We start from the raw sequence: 27,350 nt of genomic DNA on the forward strand, positions 1-27,350 counted from the left end.
TACACAGGGAGGCCATCTCCTTTGGCAGGTCAGTAGGGAAGCTTCGGAAGTAGGCCCCGCCATTGGTGAGGTCAAAGGGTGGGGAACCACGCATGTTGCTGGAGAAGGCAAAGGGGTACATGGAAGGTGGAAATCCATGTAGCTGACTCAGCTGAGTGCCAGGCGAGCATATCCTGTCCTTACTGGAAGACATGTTGGCCACTGCAGTAGCCTCCTCCTTGCCAACAGATCCAGCAAATTCTTCCTTTCCCAGTCTTGGTTTGCTTCGGCCTCCGGACCCTTTCCCCTCCTCCTCTGGCCTTTCTCCTCCATCTCTGCATGAAGCCGTTTCACTGAATTTCATCCTGCTGTGGTAGTAGGCCGACAGATACTCCCTGCGTGGGGCCACGGCATGGTGCCCCGGGGGGTGGTGGTTTTCCAGGGAGAGCCTGGGCAGTCCATGAGTCCGAGGAGGGGAGGTTGACCCAGCCAGCCCGTTGCTATAGTCAGCTCTTCTTGAGTATGGGGGTGCCAGGCTGATGCTGACGTCAGTCCTTCTCAGTGGTGGTGGACCCAATTCGATGCCCACCTCAGCCCTCCTCGCAGGTGGGGGTGCCAGTTCGAGGCTGATGTCAGCTCTTCTTGAGGACGGGGGAGCCAGATCGACGTCAGTTTTTCTTGAGGATGGGGGAGCCAGATCGAAACTGACGTCAGTTCTCCGAGAGGACGGCGGGGCCAGATCGAGGCTGACAATGTGCCTTCCTGATGACTGGGAGCCAGATTGGTCCTGGTGTTCCTTCTGCTTGTTATTCAATTAGACGCTTCCTAGGCAAATGAAAGCAAGAAATGTTAGTGCAACTACCCCACTAACAGAAATGTGCGCATGCTTACACAAAGGTAGACACACACACAGACACAAATACACACTCGCGTCAGCAGAAACACACACATGCACAAGCATGCACACCCAAACATGCATGCATACATACATTGTGTGCCTGCTACACCCAGTGCTTTAGTTTGTAAAATAATTAGTTTTGGTGCCAAATGTTTTTCTCCAAAGTCCACAGGCGTGCAGAGAATGTAGGTCTTACTGAATACAAGGACTACCAGACTTAATTCCACCCGATGCCCCTTTCTCCAACCATCATCACCCCAAACCCTGTTACACTTGCACGTTTTTTTTCATCCCTGCTTTCTCTGTTTGTTACTGTTTTTTTCTGCTCTCTTCCTCCTTTCCTCCTTTTGTGTTTCTCTCTCTTTTGTTCTGAGTGAATGTCTGATGGGGGAAAGTAAGTGTTGGTCCCCAAAATGGAGTGTCAGTGGGCCCACCTGCAATCACTGGTTCATGCTAACCACTGACTGCACCTTGAGCTTTGGGAAAGACACCTGAAACGTTAGGCATTCAAAGTTATCAGGAAATTGCAAGAGATAGTCAACGTATATATATATATATATATATATATATATATATAACGCTCCTAGTCCCCTTTCCTTCACCAAAAGAGACACAGCACTCGCGGGGGGAAAGTCATAAGATCTTATGACTTTCCCCCCGCGAGTGCTGTGTCTCTTTTGGTGAAGGAAAGGGGACTAGGAGCGTTATATATTGCGGCAGCACTTTCCGCAAATACAGCACCCGTGCACGAGTGCGTGAACCAAGTGCGACAGAAGCGAAGATATATATATATATATATATATATATATATATATATATATATATATTTTGTTTGCCACCAAGCACAGCGTCCGCTGTGCGTATGCAACTCCACTCCAGTAAATCCGATAAATGAATGCCATCAACCAGCACGTTTGCTTGAAGAAAAATGTATTCCATTAAGGTTCCAGCATGTAATACACGGCAAGTATGGAACAAAACCCAACGCGTTTCGGCGATAGACTCTCGCCTTGCTCACGGGTCCGTGAGCAAGGCGAGCAAGGCGAGAGTCTATCGCCGAAACGCGTTGGGTTTTGTTCCATACTTGCCGTGTATTACATGCTGGAACCTTAATGGAATAAATTTTTCTTTAAGCAAACGTGCTGGTTGATGGCATTCATTTATCGGATTTACTGGAGTGGAGTTGCATACGCACAGCGGACGCTGTGCTTGGTGGCAAACAATTTATACAGGGCGACCTCCGCCCCTGGACTGCACCACAGTTTATAGGTCCCGGTGTAAATGGAGGAAGTGGGCTGATTTATATATATATATATATATATATATACAATTGTAGTAGGTTGACCTTCTTTAAAGCAGCCTCCTCACTAGGCTGGCAGTAGATTCTTCCTTTAATTCATTCAATACCCAACATTTGCTAATACAGCCACCTCGTGAACAACACTGGAATGTGCAGCAAATCAGAAATGTTATGAGGTCAAAGATGCATTCGCATTCTTTGCAATGCCCGCTGTGTGCCGTGCTCCTCACTGCCCGAGAACCACTGAGCAGAAGGATTTCGTCTCAGCTGGGCCCAAGTTTTATTGGAGGAAGTGTATAAATGAGGGTGTTGTGACTGGGAGCAAGAGTGATTCACTTATTTTTATTATATGATCAGCTGCCTTCAGTCTCAACAAGTCAGAAGTTCATAAAGTATAACAAGTATAGGAGCACACAGAAGGCCACAGCAGGCTTAGTCGCTTACAATGACTTACACTTCAGTCTTCTTCACTCTGGCAAAGTTGAGACACCACCATGTTGATGTTGGCGGCTGTTAGCTAAGTCATGGTTTAAGTACACGGAGATGGTCTAGGAAATGGGACCATGGGCACATAGGAGCACTGCGCGTTCTACTATTAGCATTGGTCCTGGTACCATCCACAACGAGCCAGTGTTTCCACAGTTTGTTAGTGGAGGTGGCTTAGAAGTAAAAGTACGGTGTCCTGCATGCGTAAGTACATCAGCCTAACATTCACATTCCTTATCACAGCTCTACATGTTAGAAACATCATGACATACTTTACTTATTCTTCTTGCTTGCTCACAAGTGCTTCTTAAAAATGCACTGTGTGCAATATAAAATACCAATAAAATGTGGAACAAGTTAGTTCGATGCTTACACCAGAGATCAGTATTGTTTGACTGTGTACTTCTCTAACATGACAAATTTACTGGATACTCTCACAGGACAGCAGAAGAACTTCAAAAGACATGGTTGTAACAAAACAAAATACTGTGGTGACAAACTATTTAGATGACTAGGTGCATGAACCTGTGGGCGCCATGGGTTAAATGAGAAATTACAGTATCTGCCTGTAATATTGTAGTAGCACTGGCGCTTTTTTTTGGAGGTGCTGTAGCTTCAGATTTGTTGGCGGCCAAGCTTTAGGAGACATTGAAATCTTCAGTGTCATCAATCACCTGACCAGCTAAGATGAGGAAGGGCATCACAAAAATGTGTGGCCTCTCCTCTCCTGCAGGACCTGGTATGGCGGGGTTTAGTGACTTAGGGCCTCATTTGGATGTCGGTCGCAAAGCCTCCGACAGTAGGTCGGAGGCTTTCCGACCGACATCCAAGGTTTGACTTCCGACCTACAGTCAATCGGGTCTAACACCGAATCGGCCCGCCTGACATCGTAATAAGGCCCTTAGTTTGCCTTTGCCCGACAAACCTTTCAGTTGCATTGGTCTGTCGGATAACATCACTATTTACTAATCATTCCATGTGGCACTCTCTAAGTTGAGTTTCAACATATAAGCTGCTGAACTCTTGTTTTTTAAATTACAGGTATTCTCTTTGATATGTTCTTCTGCAGGGCCTGACACAACAGGGGTATGCGATTTGTCTTTGCCCTGCCTGCGAATCAGATGCAACAGCATGTCGGGTAACTTCACTACTTGACAGTTGACCGTCATGCCACTGTCTGAGCTGCCCTCGGCATTATCAGGTGCTAAACCTTTAAAATTGTATTATTACAAAAAATTCCTCGGATATGACACTTGCATTACAGTGTACTGGACATCCATTCCCTGGACACAACCCACAACCCTTTTTTTTTAAACTGGGGCTAAATGAGTAGTGGAAAGTCAGCCTCCCATCTCTGAGCAGGAGATCAAAATGAGAAATTTCCATCTCCAATCTGAGCATGTGCATGCAATTTGAGAGGAATAGTGATGCCAGTTATACAAAGTTTGCTTCTGGTAGGTCAGCCAAGATCCAAAAGCAATGAAGGAAAGCTGTTTCTCTGAAATCCTCTATACCGATGAGGAGCCCCAGAAAGAATTTACATAGTTGGTGTTTTGATCCCTCTGATATCTTGTGTATCCCCTGATAAGTAGGTTGATGTGTTAAAACCAAAATGATGCTCTTTAATCCTCTTCAACATCTGTTAAAAAGTATTTGTTGATGCGCTGCCTGAGCTGGACGATTGTGCGATGTGTGCCTAATCAGACATTGTGTGGCAGGAATATCATGAAATCTGCCTTTTCTCCTCCTTGTATTCTAATAAGGCACGATTTTTGACTGATCATAATAGGAAAACCCCAGATACAAAAAAATTCAAGAGAACCAAAACAAAAGTTTTTGCAGTTTTCTTGTGTTTGTCATGTGTGCTTGTAGATCTTGCATAAGACAGCGCATGAACTTTTTCTTGCAAGATCTTTTGTAAACTTTCAGGGGGCTTAGAGGCCGTCCATTGCTTACCATTGGTTGGATTCATTGTCACTCTCATTTGCTTGCTTCTTATTTGGCAGCTTCTCTAGGCCTCTTTCCTCTCTGTGGGGTGGTCACACTCCTAGAGTATGGATGCATTACTTGTGTCCTGCCATTGCTCACTTTTTGAGATGCTACTTTTTTCCTTTTGTTTAGGGGTGCATGTGTTTTTCAGATGTCTCTCTCTCTTGTACTTCTCCAACTCCGTGTTCCTCCTCCAGTTCCATCTGTTTATTGTTTGGCTTGCCACAGCCCCACCACCCAACCTTCAGTTGTCTGTCTGCTTATCCCCAACCCCTCTTAATCACTCTCCACTGGCCATGTGCTTTCCCCAGCCCCTTGCAACCATACTCTCTTGTCTGTGTGGTTGCCCAGGCTGCCCCCACCCACACTCAGTTGTCCGTGTGCTAGCCTCCATCCTCTCCCGCTCACCTGCCATTGTCCATCTGGTTACCCCCAGCCACACTCGACCAAACTCTGTTGCCTGTCTGATTGACCCCACCCCACACCTACCCTTCGTTGTCAACATTTTTCCCCCCCACACTCACTCTCCGTTTTCCTTATGGCTGCGATTCTACCATCTCATCCACTCTCTGTTGTCTCTGTGCTTGGCCCGCCCCTCCTACCTACTCTCCATTGTCCATCTGTTTGCCCACAGCCCTTCTCGCCCACTATACATTGTTCATCTGCTTGCCCCACCCTCCTTTGTCCATATGCTTGCCCCAAGCACCCCCTGTCTACCCGCCCTTGTCTGTATGCTCCCCCATTTCCTCTTCTCACATTTCCCTCCTTCTCTTCCGCCCTCCCTCGGTCTGCCTCTGTGTTGTGATAAACCTTTTTTAAAAAAAGAGAACGCTGGTGGAGGTGAATATTATCGTGCGTAATAGGTAAATAAGGAATGTTGCAGAGTTCAGGAAATCATGACTCAAAGTTTCCTGGTACTGGTCTATGATTTGACCTGAACTTCTTATAATAGCTTCTGAGCGGGAGATGGACAGGAAGATCACAAGACAGAGGTAATCTGTATTCCCTGAACGTAACTGCATATCTAACCAATTTTATAATGTGGTTGATCCCAGAATAAATACTAAGGATATTTTCAAAAACCGAGAACACAGTCAGACATTGATATAGAAAATACCCTCGCTATCATTATGCAAATATTGCGTAATACAGTATGTACATATATTTTAGGCAAAGCACTTTGAGCACAATTATCCCCTGAAAGTCATCAATGTAAAGAGATAGCGTCCCTAACTTTTAGTGTCCCCTCTTACTTTTAGCATTCCAAACTCCTGTGTGTCCCTCAGTGCTCATTTTAATTTCTCAAGGTTCCCTTCTATGTGTCATCATCCCCCTTATGGAACAGTCTTTCTGTATTCCCACTCTAAGGGACCAATTACGATCTTGTCGGAAAGCATTCCTACCAAATTCGTCCTGGAATGTTTTCGAACGTCTCGAATAGGGGAAGTCCAACTGAGCTATTTGGATGCATCCGGATGCTTCCGGATACGATTCGGTCAGACTCCCATTAACTTCAATGGGAGTCTGTGTTCCGAACGAAAACACAGGCTCCCATTGAAGAAAGTGGTGGGTGGGGAGAATCGTGCACCCTGTGGCGGGCACCCATTGGTGTCTGCCACACTGTGCATGGTTGGAAAGGGGGGTCCATTGGGTACCCCCACGGGCCCCATTCGGAAGGCCCCAGGTGAAGGGGGGGACCAGCTATGGGCCTCTAAAGATAGAATCTGGCAGCCAATTCATTTTGGAGAAACCGATTTGGAATGGCTGTCCAAACCAGTCATCATAATCACTCACTCGGAAACCGAGTCCATAGAGCTGTACGATTCAGCTCCGTAAGACTCAACCTGTGCGAATGCCTTTCGGAACTGATTGGGACAGCCCTAGCGTTTTCCGGGCATCGTAATCGATCATTGATAATTGTGTAAGATTCGGTTGGAAACAAGGGTTGCAAATCGGATACGACAAACCCGAATCCGATTCGGAGCCCTTCTGAACTACAGCGTAATCGACCCCTTAGTGTCTCTGTTCTTTGCGTTCAATTCCTCCGAGTGTTTCTGTCGTTAAATGTCCTGTTTGCTTTCAGTGTCCTCTCAGGAGATCCATATGTTTTTTTTTAACTTGGTGTTGGACAGGCCGCATGTTCGAGCTGTCCCCCCTCCCCGCAATGGGACCAGGACCCTGGCTCTCCCTGCATCCCCAGCCAGAGTCCACAAACGACCACCCGAAGTACCCTGCAATCCCTCCACTACAAGACACCAGCTCCGGACCCAGCTGGCACGGGTCACCATCTACCCCACGACATCGACCCGGCCGCCATCTTGGGGCACTGCAGCACGAGGCCGCGTGGCCTCAACTCGACCCTAACCCCGGGCCCGGCCGGCCCCGACATCGAGGCCCCACCATCCTCCCAGGAGGCAGAGTGATCACTTGGCGAGTCAATGGGAGAAGGAATCGTCAACGGCTCTCCTCCGCCAGGTGTCGATCACCCCAGGCCGCCTGGGCGCTGGCTCCACCCCCCTGCTGGGTGTCTGGACTCCCTCATCCCGGACCTCCCGGCCCCCAGGCGCGAGGGTCCGGACATCAAAGGGGACCAGACCTATAACTGGGGCAGGGCCAGACCAGGAAGGCAGTTGTATCCTGGAGTCGAGAGACCCGAAAAGAACTCATCCGTGACTTGGCCTGCTGGCGCTGCCGCGGCCCTCTGCCTCGTGAAACCATCGTCTTGGCCTGCTGGCGCTGCCGCGGCCCTCTGCCTCGTGAAACCATCGTCTTGGCCTGCTGGCGCTGCCGCGGCCCTCTGCCTCGTGAAACCATCGCCTTGGCCTGCTGGCGCTGCCGCGGCCCTCTGCCTCGTGAAACCATCGTCTTGGCCTGCTGGCGCTGCCGCGGCCCTCTGCCTCGTGAAACCATCGTCTTGGCCTGCTGGCGCTGCCGCGGCCCTCTGCCTCGTGAAACCATCGACTTGGCCTGCTGGCGCTGCCGCGGCCCTCTGCTGTATGAGACTATCACCTTGGCCTGCTGGCGCTGCCGCGGCCCGATCCACAGACCCTCCAGCTCGAGGATTGTGAGCTCGCCTTTTACCACTACCTGTACCGATCCGGTACCAAGACTGTCCCGCTACCCCCTTTCCCTACAGAGACTAGAAGTGAGAGGACCCCCGGGTCCAAGTTATCCTGTATCGCTGATATCCTTGCCTTAAGAACCTTATATAAAGCCTTGAACTCGACTTGGTGTGGTGCCTGTTTGTGGGGAGGGAGGGTACTTGTCTGTACGATCGCCGGAGACGGTCCCCCTCGGGGATCTCTCCCTCGGTATCCGGCCGACCCTCAGGGTCCCCGTCTAACATTGGTGGCCAGCGACGGGATCCGAACCTACGCATAATCGTACAGAAAGTCACTCGCCCCACCACACACAACAACCATGTCAATAGAGAGCGGAACAACGGAAAAATTTCAGATGGAAAAATTGGAAGACTACAACCACCGGGAACTGAAGCAATATTGCATAGAACTTGGACTTCCAACCACAGGTCTTAGCACAAAGGAAGACTTCAAACGAGCCCTAGAAGCTTGGGCAGAAACGGGTACGGCCGTACCCCGAACACAAACAACCGAAACGAGCCCCGCACCAACTAAAGAAAGAGCGGATCTCTCCCTGGAAGAGATCCGAGAAAGAGAAAAAACCAGACTCCACGAATTAGAACTTGCCCGACTTCGCTTGGATGGGGAACTCAAGCTGGCAGAACAAAAAATAACCCTGGAACACTTACAGCTCAGGGAAGAGCGGGAAGACAAGCAAAGACAGAGGGAGCTAGAGGAAAAGAGACTAGAGTACGAACATGAGCGCAATCTCAAAGCACTGGAGATTCAGAAACAGAATAAAGACCTCGGGCTCCCCGAACGACCGACCCCGTCTGCCTCGACCGAGCCCAAGGTTCACATCCCCAAAGATGTCATCCGGGAATACCACAAGAACGATGATATCCAGCAGTGGTTTAAAGCCTATGAGGTGGCAATGACCTCCCACCGGATTCCCCGAAGCGATTGGGGAGCCGGATTATGGGGGAGGTTTGTCAACGAAGGGCGGGACGCCCTGCTGCAACTCCCGGACCAGCTGATGACCTCCTACGACCACATGAAGGCCGCCCTCCTCACTCGATACGGGCTCACACCTGAGATGTACCGCCAACGGTTCCGCGACTGCAAACGGATTCCGGGTACAACTTGGGTGGAGTACGTGAACTTTTTTAGCCGAGCCTTCGAGGGGTGGATCAAGGGCAACAAAGTAACCACCTACGAACAACTCTTTGACCTTATCGTATGGGAACACCTGTCGAACAACTGCTTCGTGGAGCTCCGGCAACACCTCCTGGACAGCAAGCTAACCGACCCTCGACAACTCGCCGCCGAAGCCGACCGGTGGGAAAGCACCCGAGTTGGCCGGAGCGCACCCAGCGAAGTATCCAGATCGTATCGCCCCCGAGGGGGAGGAGGAAGTCAGGGTCGGGGGAGAGACCCCGGCCCCTCGTCACCCCCCAGAAACCCCTCGACCCCGGTTGGCCGGGGAAGCCCTGCCGTCCGGGCCGGTTTCCGGGCCAACATTACGTGCCACAGGTGCCAGCGACCCGGCCACTACGCCAGTGATCCCAACTGCCCAAAGAATCCGAACACGACTCCCCGCCAAGTTGCAGCGGCGGCCCTAGGGGAAGAAATAATCCCGGAAGACCAAGGGGAGTACGAGACCGATCCCTCGGAATGGGCACCCGCCGCCATGGCACTGGTCTGCTTAGGGGAGAGAGACATGATTCCGCGGGCCCCCCTTCCCGCCAACACACAGAAGTACGGTCAATGGGTTAACATCAATGGTCGCCGGGCGGAAGCCCTCCGCGACACCGGGGCCAGTGTAACGGCGGTCCGACGCCACCTCATCACTCCAGACCAAATCTTGCCGAACATTCTTTGCCCTGTTCGATCAGCCGACAACTCCGAAAGCCTATGCCACATGGCCTGCGTCCCCTTCGAGTGGGGAGGAGTAACAGGGATGTTAAAAGTAACTGTCCGCGATGATGCCCCCGTGGACTGCCTCCTAGGAAACGACCTTGAAAGCTCTCCCTGGGCAGCTGTCGAACGGAGGGAGCACCTGGGGATGCTTGGCCTCCCCGAATGGGTCTGCGTCACGACCCGGTCCATGACCGCCCGCGCGGTCCCCAGCCCAGAAGAGCCCGAGTGGCCAGAACCTCCTCCCGCGCTCATCCCCGAGGAGGCCGCCCCAGAAGCCATTCCCTTGACCCAAACCGAAGAAGGACCCGACCAGCTTCGGGACGTCCCTGACCTGGCACAATGGCGGCAGGAGGGAGGCCCCACGCAGGAACAATTCCGGGCCGAGCAAAAAACCTGTCCTTCTCTCGAAGGACTCCGGCAGCAAGCCCTGGCCCAGAGCACCGGGGATACCTCGGGGGCCCACTGGATCTACTGGGACCAAGACCTGCTCTACAGCGAGCAGAAAATTGCAGAACTAGGGGCCAGTCGGGTGCTGGTGGTGCCCCTTCGCTTCCGAGACTTCCTCCTGAACTTAGCCCACGATGTCCCCCTTGCCGGACACCTGGGGCAGGATAAAACCTACGACCGCCTGGTGACCCATTTTTTCTGGCCCCACATGCGGAAGGATGTCACCAACCACTGCAAGGCCTGCCCCACCTGCCAGGCCAGCGGAAAAAGTGGCCGAAAAGTCAAAGCACCATTACAACCCTTTCCTGTCGTCACCACCCCGTTTGAACGAGTGGGAATAGACATTGTGGGGCCCCTCGACCCTCGAACAGCCCAAGGACACCGGTTCATCCTGGTCCTTGTAGACCACGCCACCCGCTATCCCGAGGCCATCCCTCTTCGGACTGTGACGGCCCCCGTGGTGGGCCGGGCCCTGATGGGGATCTTCTCCCGGGTGGGGTTCCCCCGGGAGGTCGTCAGTGACAGGGGCACGAACTTTATCTCCAGATATATGAAGTCCCTCTGGCAGCAATGCGGGGTCACCTACAAATTCACGACCCCCTATCACCCGCAAGGAAACGGACTGGTCGAGAGATTCAACCGCACCCTCAAGGGGATGATTATGGGTCTAGAAGAACCCCTTCGACGCCAGTGGGACGTACTGCTTCCATGCCTCCTGTTTGCCTATCGGGAGGTCCCGCAGAAGTCCCTCGGCTTCAGCCCCTTTGAACTACTGTACGGGCACCCCGTCCGGGGCCCCCTCAGCCTAGTCAAGGAAGGTTGGGAGCAGCCTCCCCAGAAAACTCCCCCGGACATCTACCGGTATCTCCTGGCTCTCCGCAACCAGACCCGGCGGTTCCGAGACACCGCCAAAGCCAACCTCGAGGCCAGTCAGGAGGACATGAAGAGGTGGTACGATCAGCACACGTCCTCCATTGAGTTCGAACCTGGACAACAGGTCTGGGTGATGTCCCCGGTTGAGCCCTGTGCCCTCCAAGACAGATGGTCCGGGCCCTTCAAGGTAATCGAACGCAAGGGGCCCGTCACCTATTTAATCGACATGGAGACTGCCCGGAACCCCCTACGGGTCCTCCATGCCAACAGGCTCAAACCCCATTTTGTGCGATCCGAACTCAGCCTCCTGATGGCTACCGATACTGGGACAGAAGAAGACTCCGAACCCCTTCCGGACTTACTGAGGGCCCTCGAGCAGGATGGCTCAGTGGAAGGGGTCCAGCTCTCCGAGGCCCTGTCCCCGGAGCAACGCCAAGACTGCCAAACGCTCCTGAGGCAGTTCGCCTCCCTGTTCTCCCTCACCCCCGGAGTCACCCCCTGGTGCCTCCACGATGTGGACACCGGGGACAGCCCTCCTATTCGACACCGAGCATACCGCGTACCAGACCGGGTACGAGCCTGCATCCAGACCGAGGTGTCCAAGATGCTGACCCTAGGAGTGATCGAACCCTCAGACAGTCCCTGGGCGAGCCCAGTCGTCCTGGTTCCCAAGGCAGCTGCCCCGGGCGTTGCCCCTGAGCTCCGGTTCTGCGTGGACTATCGAGGGCTGAATGCAGTTACCCGGACCGACGCTCATCCCATCCCCCGGGCAGACGAGCTAATTGACCGGATGGGGGCCGCCCGCTACCTGAGCATCTTCGACCTAACAGCGGGCTACTGGCAGATCGGCCTCACCCCTAGGGCCCAAGAACGATCCGCCTTCTCTACCCCAGACGGGCACTACCACTTTAAAGTCATGCCCTTCGGCATGAAAAACGCCCCGGCAACGTTCCAACGGCTGGTAAACCAGGTACTGGCGGGCCTGGAAGACTTCAGCGCCGCCTACCTGGACGACATTGCTGTGTACAGCCACCAGTGGACCGACCACCTCCGCCACCTGCGGGAGGTTCTACACGCCCTCCAGCAAGCCGGGCTCACCATCAAGGCCAGCAAGTGCCAAGTTGGCCAAGGGTCCGTGACCTACCTGGGACACCAAGTGGGAAGCGGGCTGGTGGCCCCTCTCCAACTCAAGATTGCTGCCATCCAGGCCTGGCAACCCCCTACGAGCCAAACGGAGGTCCGGGCCTTCCTGGGGCTCACCGGATACTACCGGCGGTTCGTGAAGGACTATGGCAGCATCGTGGGGCCCCTCACAGAGCTCACCTCCAAAAAGAGCCCCAAAACCGTCAACTGGACCCCGGACTGCCAATCAGCCTTCGAGAAGCTAAAGACCGCCATGTGCACGGCCCCCGTGCTCCAGGCTCCCGACTACAGCCGGGAATTCATTGTGCAGACGGACGCCTCCGATCATGGTGTGGGGGCCGTCCTCTCCCAACTCAACACCGAAGGGGTCGACCATCCGGTGGTCTTCATCAGCAGACGCCTCTTGCCCCGAGAACAGCGCTGGAGCACCATTGAGAGGGAGGCCTTCGCCGTAGTCTGGGCACTCAAGAAGCTCCGGCCATACCTCTTCGGCACCCACTTCCGGGTGCAAACAGACCACCGACCCCTGCAATGGCTGATGCAAATGCGGGGGGAAAACCCGAAGCTGTTGCGCTGGTCCATCTCCCTGCAGGGGATGGACTTCACGGTGGAACATCGTCCAGGCCAGGACCACGCCAACGCCGACGGCCTGTCACGCTTTTTCCGCCTCAGCGAGGAGAGTCCCCAGGAAGATGGCTGACTCTCCCCGCCTTCAGCTGGGGGGGACGCATGTTGGACAGGCCGCATGTTCGAGCTGTCCCCCCTCCCCGCAATGGGACCAGGACCCTGGCTCTCCCTGCATCCCCAGCCAGAGTCCACAAACGACCACCCGAAGTACCCTGCAATCCCTCCACTACAAGACACCAGCTCCGGACCCAGCTGGCACGGGTCACCATCTACCCCACGACATCGACCCGGCCGCCATCTTGGGGCACTGCAGCACGAGGCCGCGTGGCCTCAACTCGACCCTAACCCCGGGCCCGGCCGGCCCCGACATCGAGGCCCCACCATCCTCCCAGGAGGCAGAGTGATCACTTGGCGAGTCAATGGGAGAAGGAATCGTCAACGGCTCTCCTCCGCCAGGTGTCGATCACCCCAGGCCGCCTGGGCGCTGGCTCCACCCCCCTGCTGGGTGTCTGGACTCCCTCATCCCGGACCTCCCGGCCCCCAGGCGCGAGGGTCCGGACATCAAAGGGGACCAGACCTATAACTGGGGCAGGGCCAGACCAGGAAGGCAGTTGTATCCTGGAGTCGAGAGACCCGAGAAGAACTCATCCGTGACTTGGCCTGCTGGCGCTGCCGCGGCCCTCTGCCTCGTGAAACCATCGTCTTGGCCTGCTGGCGCTGCCGCGGCCCTCTGCCTCGTGAAACCATCGTCTTGGCCTGCTGGCGCTGCCGCGGCCCTCTGCCTCGTGAAACCATCGCCTTGGCCTGCTGGCGCTGCCGCGGCCCTCTGCCTCGTGAAACCATCGTCTTGGCCTGCTGGCGCTGCCGCGGCCCTCTGCCTCGTGAAACCATCGTCTTGGCCTGCTGGCGCTGCCGCGGCCCTCTGCCTCGTGAAACCATCGACTTGGCCTGCTGGCGCTGCCGCGGCCCTCTGCTGTATGAGACTATCACCTTGGCCTGCTGGCGCTGCCGCGGCCCGATCCACAGACCCTCCAGCTCGAGGATTGTGAGCTCGCCTTTTACCACTACCTGTACCGATCCGGTACCAAGACTGTCCCGCTACCCCCTTTCCCTACAGAGACTAGAAGTGAGAGGACCCCCGGGTCCAAGTTATCCTGTATCGCTGATATCCTTGCCTTAAGAACCTTATATAAAGCCTTGAACTCGACTTGGTGTGGTGCCTGTTTGTGGGGAGGGAGGGTACTTGTCTGTACGATCGCCGGAGACGGTCCCCCTCGGGGATCTCTCCCTCGGTATCCGGCCGACCCTCAGGGTCCCCGTCTAACACTTGGCTCGATTGCTCTTCATCCATGGCTGAAAGTAGTTGACCACTATTATACACAGAGGACAAAAGTGGCCACTCCGCCTCTAGTTATCTCTAAAAGGTTATGATAAAGTTAATATATTTGTTCATTTAACTGTAAAAGCTGTAGTCCGGCCTTCTTTCCTCTCAGCCACTAAGCATGGTTTGGATATATGCATGAACCTGAGGGAATTAAAATAATGTTAGAGCTTAGGCAAATGGACAGATACCACCGTGCTGGTATATCCTATTATGTAACCTATGGTAAAATATATTTCAGGCATGCCTGTTACTAGAGGTCAACCCCTTAGAGTAAAATATGGTGGGAAACATGTTGACTCAGTCACATGTGGCATACCTTGAGCTGTTCCAATGGGAGACCCATGTGGAGGGGGCTGTTAAAGATGGTAATGTAAAGTGGACTGGCCACTAATACATTTCCAAAGGGGAGCACAGAGGTTGACCTAGAGCTGTAAAAAGTGTGCGCAGCTGTTGATTCGAACTAGAATGATTAGGGGAGCCAAGTGTATTGTTCTACTGTGCAGGGACTGTGCATTATGACTTGCACACACCTGACGGTGAAGCAGCTGAACACTGCAGGATCTCCTTGTTTACTGAGTCTGGAGGCTGGTAGTGCAAAAAGAGCTTCCTGGTGCAGCTGGCACTGAGGTTCCCTTGGTGATCCACCTTGTGATCAATTTGTATCTTCATTTCTACTGGCCCAGCTTGGAAACAGATATTGAGGGATTATACAGGTTCTGACACGACCAGAGCAGTGCTGAAACAACTTTCTTGGCTGTCCTCATTCACTCCTGAATGAACAACTGTGTGCACCCAGGGGACGAACAACTGATGACCCCAGAGTCACATCAAAGATAAGAAGTAAGGCATGGCCCAGGACTTGCTCATGGTCCAGGATTACATTGACTAGGAGGCAGTCAAGATACTGGACCTAGGGGTGAGTGAACTTTCCCAGACTCCGTGGGCAAATCCCATCAACCTATTTCCAAATCTGGGGTTTTGTAAGGACTGCTGCAGAGTCCATTAGTGATTAGAAGATTGAATTATACTGCAACGCAATCTGAAAAGCTCATTGATAAATTGTGGGATAATGAATACTTTTGATTTAAACAGTGGATACTGACAGATTACTCTCAGACCAAATGACAAGTAAAAAGGTATAGCATTCTACACCGTAGAGAAGGTAACACCTCACAATCAGATCAGAGCCTAAACTACTGACCTTCCGAAAGCTCCTTAAAACCTGTCTTTTTAATAAACCGATATAAGATGTAGCGTACTCTCCCTTAGCCCAACCTCTGCAGCGCTGGGACGCCCCAGGGTAGCCATCGCACTATATAAATTATCTTTTCATTTCATTTCATTCATTTCATTTCATTTAGAGCAATCATCCGATTGAAAATCAGAAGCTGATGAAATGGCTCCTATCTTTTAGGATTACGCCTGTGTTGCTTATTTAGACTGTATGGCAGCATTCATTACCAACTTGAAGGACAGCTTGGTACACCTCCAGAGGGTGCTGGAGGCCCTCCAGGGAACTCAGATCACATTCAGAGCATCTAAACGCTAGGCAGCACAGAGGCCAATGACGAGTCTTGGGCACAATCTTATTGGTGGTAAGATACAACTCTTCCTGTCTACAGTTCCGGCCATTCTGGACTGGGTTCTCTAGTAAATAAATGTGAAAATCAAGGACCCCCTGAACAGTAAATATTTTTCCAATTCCTAGGACAGGGAAATAAGATTCAAGTGAGAAAGAACTCCTAGGCAATTTAAATCAATCATGTAAACATATACATAAGGGAGAATTAAAGCAACATAAATTATGGTCTTTATCAACTTTATCTATCTATATAAAGTTGATAAAGACCATCATTTTTGCCACTATTTTTAATTTATGTCTATTTTTCTGATTCAATATGATTGTAATGTTTGAAATGTATTTCATATTGTGTCATGAACACAATTTTTTACAAAAGTTTTTAATAAAGTCATTGAAAGTGAATGTTTTTTACATGATTTTCTGTTGCTTTAATTCTCCCTTACGTATATGTTTACATGATTGATTTAAATTGCCTAGGAGTTCTTTCTCACCTGGGTTCTCTAGTATGCAGAGCAATGTGAGTGTATCCCTGGGTTCACTGGTTAATATCATACGTCGCTAACTATATGACCCTAGGACTCCACAGGTACCATTGGCAGGTGTGGCCTAACAGACATACCTTTTAGAAGGCGATATGAACTGCGGACTGATGGGAGGCCTTTAATAGGTTGAAGAAAGCCCTATACAAAGCTCCAGACAAATGTGTCGGACTGTGAAGTTGACATATATTGGCCTTATTCAGTGAGAAAGGCAGAGAGCCTTATGCGGCCAATTATTCGCTTACAGTCGCTTGTACAAGAGCAGGACCGGGCAGCAATGGAGAATCAGTTTGGCCATGGAAGAGTTTCCGTCCCCATCTCAATTGCACAAACTTCATGATACATATAGAGCACACAGAGACGTTTTAAGGCATGGGCAAAGTGGGCAATTGCCCAGAGCCACCACCTTTCTCAGCCCCCCTGAAAAAGTAAATGTGATCTCTCTCTCTCTCTCTAGCTCACCTCTGTCTTTGTCTATATAAGAACATCTCTTCCTCTCTTTGCCTACATTTAGCCTACCTCTACCTTTGTCTTTATTTGCCCAGTGCCATTTAAGGACTTTTTAATCCTCAGAAAGGCATCTTTCAACAGTTTTTTTTAACCTTTTTCTAAATGTTTGGCATCATTACGGGCTACAATTAGCACAAAAGTGGGTAGTAAAACTCGATTTTGGCAGGAGCCACAAAAATTGTCTGTCCAGGGGCCCCAAAACCCTTAAGAAAACCCTTAGAACACAGACCTCTGAAACTACTAATAGCAGTGAAAGGAGGTAACCCCAGCTCCTGAAACGGTGCATCTCTTTGCAGGGACCATACTTCACCATGGAACATAGGATGGAAGTGTGGAATATGGAAAAGTAATAGGAATATTAATTAATTTTCATCAATTGATGCTAACTATCCTAAGGAGCAGTAGTGTTTTGCCTTTTCACCATGATAGTTCCCTAGATCCCACTTATTGGTCTTTGAATCTCAGCGACCGCTGGACCCCGATTTCATTCTCATGGAGTAATCTTCCTGATGGTCTACGGGGTAATTGTATATTAGGTGACAGTTTTATTATGCTTGAGGACAGCCTTTTTCTGGTCCCTTTGCTTGAAGTCTGTCGACCTCCCTTTGTAGAATCCAATCAAGTCACCGATAGTATGATGTTTTTTCTCTCACTGCGGATGTATCAAACTTGGGTTTAAAGTACACGCTCATGTTTCTGCCAAAAGGAGTGACTGCATGTGAATGGCTGGCTTAAGAGACAGGACATACATTCAGCCTCAGTGTAAAAAGGTTCCCCTTGTGCCTACCTCAAGCAAGAGAAAGGTCTATGAAGCAGTCCTTACACTGATAGTGGTGCCCGGAATTTGGACAAAACGTTCCCCCCTGAATAGAGATGGACCCGAGTCCAACTTCTCCAAGAACTGGATAAGTTATTGACCACTGATCTGTTACGTGGAAGGAATACACTGAAGTTGGACTTGTGGAATTTGGGATCCATCATTTGTATCAAGATGGAAGAGTTCCACATTATGGGACAGACCAGGCCTCTTTCCTGCTGAAGTGCTGCCAGACAGACCTGAATCAGCCCCTCCAATAGGACTCAGAACTAGTCCAGGACCATGTGTCTGGTCTTCTCGGGAGATTACGGGTGCTACCCAGGAGAGAAGCTCAACCAAGGTGGAGAGCGGATCCAGGAATGGATGAAGACGAAAGACAAAGTACAGGCGAGTAGTTGCGTAGCAGTTAATTTTCTGCACAATGAAAGAACTTTGTAATCCTCGAACTGGAATTGGTATTGAAGGTAGGTATGGACAAAGGTTTCAGCAAAACCCAGATCTTTGGCCTATTCAGAGAGCTTCTGTTCTCTTTGGTGAAGCAAAGTTTCCTGACTGTTCAAAGTGAAACTAAAACCTTTATAACACATCCATGCACTAGATGTCCTGAAGCAGCATGTCCTGTGATCAGGCCATCCTGCACCAACTGATCCTGAATACATTTGCTGTAAGCCCTCCTTGCACAGGTAAGAAGTGCAGGGAGTTGGGAGCAGGCTGGTTATGGACTGTAGGAGCCAGGGTCTGTGAGCACTTGTGGGTGATTGTGAGGGATGGCAGTAGAAGAGAAGTAGTGCATTGGCAGAAGACCCCGCATATGGGAACCACCAGGATCAGCAGACTTCTGCCTAGTGGGTAAGTGCAAATGCTGCTGTGTGCAGCTTTTTGTAGCAAGGCTAATGGGTTGCCACTGCAGTATAGGGCAGCTGAAAATGTCTCTCTCTTTTTGTAAACTCTTTTGAACTTTATACATTGCGAACCATGTAGCCTTTTAAAAAAAAAAGTGAAGTTGAGAGTCTGCATTTTTTGCAAGTTTGCACACGATTAGCTGATGATCCAACACCTGTGTCAGTTTAAGACATTGAATTACAGACTTTCCTGATCCGATATGTGTTCATCGTTCCTTGCCTCTAGTGTCCCAAAGTCTGTCTTTGAAGTTGTGCCACCCATTGGCAAAGAAATGTCAATGAACGTGAGCTATACGTTTGTAAGACACTGGCCCTTGAAGTTCCCGGCCAGCATTGCCAAATTTGAAAGTGGCTGCCAGAACCTCCCTGACATAGATGCATTTGAACCATGGCCAATCAATTACGAGCTATGTATCTTACCGTGGCCCACTACCCCTAGCCCTGATTGTGGTGGCTCAGAGACCCAGCAGACCGAATAAACAACCATATGCTGAGGGTAGCTTTAGGGTTCCAAGACATTCAGAAACATTGACAACAATTAGCACCAAAGGCCCAATTGTCTCGCAAACTTTGTATTATTTCCATTACTGAACTCTTCCTGGCCTTTTGGCACAAAACTCTATCGCAGAAGCCAAACCTGCTGAACTGTCTTGAACGCTCAAACACACCTAAACTGTAGTGCCAGGCCAGCTTGCCACTAGTTCACTGTCTGTTGTGTATTAAACAAAACAGAATACTGAAGTCACAGGATAATCGCCCTCTTTCTAAAGTATAGGCATTAGCCCCCATAGCTGCCATGTTATACAATATCATGTAAAACATTTTAGGGTCGTATCACTGCAACCGCGTGCCCTGTGCGTTTCACACTTCTAGATTTAGCTGTTGCGCTTCATTTGAAAATAATCTATTCTTTATTAGTATGTTAATGACTCATTTCTTTTCTACACTCGAGCTCAGACTGGTCCTTTACTTTATTAAATATTGTACTTGAGACCAATCCCCGCACCTCTCCTCTGAGTAAGACTTGATAACTCGAGAAGAAGTGTCTGTCTCCTCTGTGTATTTCTTCCTCTGAGTGCTTCCATCCATCATTCCCTTTGTTTCGTTGTTGTTGCCCTGGGTATCCCCTTCATCCGAATGCCCCCTCTATGATGATCTCCTTCCGGTGAATATCCTCCGCTCTGGGGCCCTTTTCCTCACAGCATATACTGGTCTAAGTGCGCCTCTTCCTTCTAGTACCCCCTTTGGGTTTCCTCTCTGTGGCTAAGATGCCTTATCACTATTAAGTCTGTTAACTGCTTTGGTATTCTGACTCCCTTCCCCTTCCAACTTACTCAGGGTTTGAACTGAAGGAACGTCCCCCCTCAGAACCAAATACCAATACACAGAACCTGACCCTTACAATAGCGAAACCTGGGTAGAAAAAGGGTCGAAAATGTAATGGGAGTGTCTGGGATGCAACCAGCTATGAACAGTACTCAATGAATTCAGATTGAACTGTTGATTTTAATGGAATTTTAAATCATCCCTATTGTATATATGTATCATTGTAAATATTGCACATTACTGCCCCTTTGAGCACTGTGCCGTCTGCACTTATTTTGCCTATACATCATATATTATACCTATTATGGAGAATAAATGAGGTAAAAATATTGAGTAGAGGGAGTTACGTTGATTGGTTAACAAAAGAGTCCCGTGAAACCATTTGTGTTGGTTTGTTTCCCTTCTGAAACGGCCACTGTGATTCTACCTTGATGCGTCTGTGCTCCAGCTGATATGACTTCGCTGTGTTGGCGGCTGAAAGTTTTACATCAACAGTGTCTGTATTCCAGACCTGATAATCTTCTGGTCCCTTCCATTCATTGGTATTTAGACAGAATATCGGAAACAGAAATATCGTGGACCAAAATATCAAGTGCCAGGACCCTTGCCAGGAGGCCATTGCAGCTTACACCGCCCATTGCCACCGCTATCGCTACCGATGACAGTACCATCACAACTAACCATCACACTCATACAAGTGTGACAATTCAGACTTTATATATACATAAAAAATGACTAATACATGCCACCCAAGCTATTCTTAAAGCTTTTGGGACAGGTACTATTGATTTTAATTTATATTTAATCATTAAACTGCTGTTGTTGTGCTTCTCGCACAATTAGACATATAACGCCACCATGTGGCAGCTCTTGTAAAAACGTGTGTTGACAATAAAGCGCCGGTGCTGAGCACCGGAAAGACTGACTCAAATTAAGCACGGTCCATGTGCACTTACCTTCTCGATATTTTCTCCTCGATATTTTTGACACCATATTACGTCCACACGGTATTTCTGTTTCTGATATTCGGTCTGTGGTCCATTTTATTAAGTGGCCTGCCTCAGTCTTCATCTCAACCCTCTACATTCTTGGCAGAAAAGGCCATTGAGTACTGAGCACCAATGAGACCTATGCCTCGCATTAGACAGGTATAGGAGGGCCACCTAAAAGGAGGGCATATGTGAGACGCACAGTGGGGAGGCCAGGCAGAGGCCCACAGCAGACTACCGTGTGTGAATTAGGCAAGGAGCCCTGAAGAAGCATGCAAACCCCAAGAATGCCATGCAGTAAGTATGTCCAGGAGAGATATGAGGCATGCAGGCCTAGGAGGGTCATTCAGAAATTAGGCCTACCTCCCCGTAACAGGCCTAGAAGAATTACACAGAAAGTAGGCCTTTGGAGACCAACGTAGAGGCTTACAGTTCGGGTTCCAGCAGTCAAGCCTGGAAAAGTCATGCAACAGACAGATTTAGGATAATTATGCATTAAGCGGGTATAAGAAACTATGTTGAGACCTAAGAAAGCAACGCAGCGGGCAGGCTTATGAGTACCGTCCATAAAATAAACCGAAGAGGGCCACAGCCCAGCCCTAATTTGGAGCCGTGGACCACTTGTGAAACGGAGGCGGCTGCATGCACAGCTCTCTCAGCTCTACCCCTCCCGTCTCTTTTCTTGAATCGGATCCAAACTCAACCAATTATTTCTTTTTTCCTGCCTCAACATATGATTTAAATCAGAGTCATTTTGGGATCTGGGATAAATGGAGCTTATGTTCTGTGCTGCCAGCACTAGCCCAGGCTTGGCTCACAGAACCAGTCTGCTGGCGCTGTACTGCCCAAGGGGCAGCATGTGAGCTGGAGACTGCACCTGGAACCCAGTTTCATGGCATAATGCACTGCAGGCATAACTGGCTCACTTGTTTCCTCCACCCCTCCCAACAGAGGCCAACCATGATCTTACAAAGCCCAACCATACTGTTCCAGATCCGCAACTGTGCCGAGGCATGCTACTGCAACAACCACCAGGGACCTACCTTACTCCTGCAGCCCCCAGGGCCTCCACCATAGTCCTACTGCCTCCCAATAGAACACACTTGTCATACTGCTGCATTTCCGTTGCATACACACTACACACACGGTGGCAGTCCCAGCACAAATGTAGCTCATTCCTCTGCAGTGCTCGAACACATCATGCTGTTATACCCTTAACTCACACCTCTCACACTAAGCATCAACAAGCACATACTCACAGCACAGTGCGCCACTTTTATGCCACCGGTAAAAAATGTGCCTTGTTGGACCATATTTAGAAAGTGACGCATCTAGGTAGATGCGTCACTTTGTAAACCCCTGCGCTACATTATACCTACGACAGGTATAATGTATGCAGGGGGGGGGGCGTTCTGACACAAGAAAGAGTCATAGAAGTGACGCAGTGAAATCTATAAGATTTCATTGCGCCACTTCTAGGACACAAATGCGTCAACGCAGGCCCTTTCACATGGGGCTTGCCCCATGTGAAAGGCCACATTGCCACACTCCAGCATTGCGTCACTTTTGCGCCATACAGAGACGTCAGAAATTCTGACTTACCTGTAAATCCTTGCGCCATGATGCGTCATACTGTAAATATGATGCATCATTGGTCTCGCAAGGAGGGCGCAGTGAAAAGTGACGCATCGCTGTTTTCACGCAGCGATGCGTTACTTTTCATAAATGAGGCCCTCACAGCGCTGCAATAGATGCATTATGGATGACGAGGGTGTGCTGTATACCACATGCGCTGCTCAAAGTGCAGCACGCCTGCTGCACGCACTGCTCACAACTCCGCAGCACCGAGCACTCACACGGCTCCTGGTCTCCTTGCTCCCCAGCAGAAACGCTGCTGATGCAACAACAAAACACACAGTGGTCGTAGTGCCGCGGCGTTCAGCGCACACACACACTGCGACTAGCAAATAATGCTCTTTAACTCAACACATTCACCACTGCTGGAGCTTGCAGCCTTCTTGCACACAACATACACATAGTCGTGCAGTTCCCAGCAACACTCGATGCCACAGCACTGGCCAGGCGCACACACCGCCCAGAGTACTGCCATTTATGGGACCACGCTGCTCGTCGTGCTGCAGCCCCAACACACAACCGCCCTTTAGCTACAGCCCTCGGTGCACAGGTCATTCATAGCGGCGAAGGTTGCTTTACACACACCGCACCGTAGATTATGGATAGAGCGTGGCTTCTTTCTTTGGGTGTGTGTTGTTATTGAATGATGTTGTGCTCTCGGGTGCTTTTATTGTTATAACTATTGTGACGTCATAAGCGTTGAATTTGATTTGTGAGTTGTGGTTTGCATGGTGGATGTCAACGTTATAGTGGTCACAGGTAACCATAAATGGGGAATTTTGTTATTTTTTACGTGTTAATTTGTAGCCATATCTGCACTTCAGTTGTGGTTTTCAGTGCTATGTGTGTTAACCCGAACAATACCGTCAAAGATCAGTTGTGGTTCATCAAACAAACAAAAAAGCGCTGAAATTCGCCGTCATGGTATGTAACACAAAACCGACTCCTCAACCAGTGCCTCCACCATGTCCAGTACATCCCTTAGGAAGGGTAATAAATAAATAAATATATATAAATATATATATCCTGTGTTGTTGCATATTTTAAAACTTTGTATCCTCACCAGAGCTCTTTTCTGGGCCAAATCGCCAAGCAGGCTTATCGCATTCAGCGGAACTAGCGCTGTTTCGTGAAATTGTTTCTTTACGGCCGCCATCGCTGCAGACGCGAGGCCACGCCCACACCCCCCCTCTCCCTAAATGTGCCCCCCACGCAAGCGCAGCGGACGAGCGCAGCGGGAGCGCCGTTTGCGCGCCGATGGCGCGCCTAAGGCAAGCCCGTCTGCGCCCGTCCGCGCCAAGACCGTGACAGGCGCAGGAGACTCTGGACCCGGACTCCCCACTGTAAGTTACCAGGCCAACTTTCTTTTAAACCTACGCACTGGCAACAACTGTGCTTGTAAAGTCGACATGAATACCATCAAGGGGCCATTCAGCTGCAGGCTATGCAGATGGACCTCTTCCCCGGTCAAGACCACAGTCCCCCAAACAAACCCTAGGGACAATAGTCTACTTTTTAAAGGAGGCTTGATCAATGCACGCTCTATGTGCTGCCACAACCAAGACATAAAAGATCTCATCCAGGAATTAGACCTTGACTGCTTTCTCATAACCGAAACCTGGCTTACGGACAACAGCAATCCTGACTTAGCCGCTGCCCTCCCACAAGGCTATACTATTTTCAGGCAAGACAGACTGAAGGGGAGAGGCGGAGGAGTAGCCCTGTTGCTACGCAACTCCTTCAAATGCCATACCTTCACCCTTGACTCCCTAAAAGGAGCTGAATCCCTTGGTTTCTCCATCAAACTTAATGAGTCCGCTTCCTTCTCAGGAGGACTTATCTACCGCCCCCCAGGTACTGCTACCAGATTTCTAGAAACTCTCAGTGATGCCCTAGGTCAGCTCCTGACCCGATACCCACATGTCACTCTCCTAGGCGATTTTAATCTGCACCTCGACTCCACAGAGGACGCTCAGGCACTAAATTTCCACCAAACTTTGGAAATTTTCAACCTTCAACAAAGGGTCAAGCAACCCACTCATCTAGCCGGACACACACTAGATGGGGTCTGTTCTAATTTTCCCCTTCTAGAAACCCAAACCCCTGTCCCACAAATCTGGACAGATCATAACCTGATCCCGTTCTTCATCAGAACCCCGCGCCCTAAAAACTCAATCAAACCCAGCCCACTTTCAGAGAACCACGTCAACTGGAAAACGGTAGAAGACACCTTCAAACTCAAGCCTACCATCGAGACTCAGATCCCTAGCCTGACGGGTAACGTAGAACAGGACTCCAAACTCTTCCATAACTGGATACAACATGAAATCAGAGAACGCGCCCCACCTAAACGCACCAGGAAAATAGATAAAAAAGGCAAAATAAACGCCCCCTGGTTCACGCCAGAATTAGCTAAGGCCCATCTACTCTGCAAAAAAGGTGAACGCAACTGGCGTAAAACCTACGACAGTACGGACAGAAACTCCTATGTCCAACTAAGGAAGAGTTACCACTCCATTATAAAAAGCGCCAAAAAAGACTTCTACATCAAAGCCATCAATAAGGCGAAGCAAAAACAAAAAACCCTGTTCGCAATAGTTAAAACCTTCACTCATCCCAAAGCTTTACAGCCCGAAATACCTCCCTCCCAAGATTTCTGCGATCAAATAGCAGACTTCTTCGAAGAGAAAATCAACCTTATTCAGAAAGACTTTCCCCCATACCAAATCTCCCAGTCCCCCACCCTCTCGGAACAAGTAGGAAAAATAACTGGAAATCTAAAAACATTCTCACAGGTCAGTCTAGCCCAAACCCGGGAAGTAATTCTAGCGTGCAAGTCAGGTGCCCCCTCCGACTCCTGCCCTCCTAGAATTCTTCACCAGCTGATTGAAGTTGTTAATCCCATCATAAACAAAATAGTAAATACCTCCCTCAGCACAGGCACTGTTCCTAGAGAATGGAAACAAGGCATCGTAAAGCCCTTAATCAAAAAACCGAATAAATCCCCCTCAGACCTTACCAATCTTCGCCCAATCTCACTCCTCCCAGTTTTGGGAAAAATTACGGAACAGATAGTCTACAGGGAACTCAAAAACCATCTAGAAACTAACAATATCCTCCACCCCCAACAATCAGGCTTTCGCCCCCATCACTCAACGGAAACAGCTCTGATAGAATTGACTGATTCCATAAAACTATTACAGGACCAAAGAAAGAACGCCGTGCTGATTCTATTGGACCTCACAGCAGCGTTCGACACAATCTCCCACTCTATACTCCTGGATAGACTTAAGGACATTGGTATCTCCGACCTGGCATTGGACTGGATAACATCCTTTCTAACAGAAAGATCACAATCCATCACACTAGGACCTTTCAGCTCTGCAGAGAAAAAGATTCGATCTGGAGTCCCACAAGGCTCCATTTTAAGCCCCCTGCTTTTTAACGTCTACCTTATCCCCCTCATTTCCCTGATCGAATCATTCGGCATAACTGTTACATCATACGCCGACGACACCCAACTCATAGTCCCGTTAGACGAAAACTCAACGAAAGCCGAACAAAATCTTAAAAACTGCTTGAAAGACGTCTTTCTGTGGATGGAAACAAACCACCTTAAGTGCAATACAAGCAAGACAGAAATCCTCCCCATGGGGAAAAATGTCAACTTCTGTCCTAACCTATGGTGGCCAGAGGACTCCACTGCTCCCCCCCAGACCGTTACAACAGCAAGAAACCTCGGAGTCATATTCGATACTGACCTATCCTTTGACCAACATGTCAGGAATGTGGCCGGAAGCTGCTTCGGGATTATCAAATCCCTAAAAAAATTCTTTGATTTTTTACCAACAGATGCTAGAAAGGAGGTAGCCGTCGCGCTAATCCTCTCGCGCCTTGACTATTGCAACGGTCTAATGGCAGGTGTGAAAAAAATCACACTCAAAAAACTGCAGAGCGTTCAGCATTCCGCCGCCAGACTGGTGCTTATACTCCCCAGGAGGTCCTCAGCATCAACTGCTCTGAGAACCCTCCACTGGCTGCCTCTGCATAAAATGATTCTTTTTAAGATCCTAATCGTTGCCTTCCGGGCATTTAACCTCACTGGCCCCAAATACCTAATTAAACATTACCCACACTACAACCCCCAGAGGACCTTGAGATCCTCCAACAATAACCTGCTACAACTCGCCAAATTCAACCTAAATACCAAAGGGGGTAAAACCCTGACCCATCTATCCTCCAAAGCATGGAACTCCATGCCCCACCACCTGAGGTCACAGACCAAAGAAACTCATTTTAGGAAACAACTGAAAACATGGATCTTCAGTCTCTCAGACGAGTATGTCTTGGCTGCCATCTAACCCTGCCTCTGTAACTCCAAACTGTATGCATACTTTCCAGTTAGCGCCAGGATGCTCCTTCCGGAGCGGTAGTTGCGCTCTACAAATACCAAAATACAAATACAAATACAAATATATATATATATATATATATATATTTTTTTTTTGTCCCAGTGGAAAAAATGAATAGAAACTGAGTTATTGTTATAATCTGAATGTACACAACCATTGACGTTTGCCAGTTGTGGTTTATATGGTAAAACATAACTCGCACAGCCCCCTTGTGCTGTGTGCCACATCACACATTCACATGTGACCTCATTGATGACCTCACAAATGACATCATTGATGACTTCAGCACTGAAATCATTGGTGACATCACTGCTCAAAACACTCAAACATGGTGCTATAGAAAATTTAAAAAGTTTTAAAATTAATATGAAATATAAAATAGAATACAAGAGATTTGTATAGCAAGTGGAAGAGCCAGACATTGAGAGAATTAGAGTGAGTGACAGAGAGAGAAAGAAAATGAGAGCGAGCAAACAAGTATCAGACAAAGAGAGAGAGCGGGGCGGGAGAGA

General features: G+C 49.7%; 1 protein-coding gene across 1 annotated transcript in view; it reads right to left on the reverse strand.

Moving 5' to 3' along the window:
- The window catches only part of RARG (retinoic acid receptor gamma), a 369,787-nt gene that overhangs the window by 289,756 nt on the left and 52,681 nt on the right, over nucleotides 1-27,350 (reverse strand). The window contains exon 2 of the mRNA XM_078687532.1: nucleotides 4-804. Coding sequence (XP_078543658.1) covers nucleotides 4-343 — 340 coding nt within the window. The 5' untranslated portion in view covers nucleotides 344-804. The remainder of the gene's footprint in view (nucleotides 1-3; nucleotides 805-27,350) is intronic.

This window comes from Lissotriton helveticus, chromosome 1_1 (assembly GCF_964261635.1).
Source record: "Lissotriton helveticus chromosome 1_1, aLisHel1.1, whole genome shotgun sequence".
NCBI classification, from domain to species: domain Eukaryota; kingdom Metazoa; phylum Chordata; class Amphibia; order Caudata; family Salamandridae; genus Lissotriton; species Lissotriton helveticus.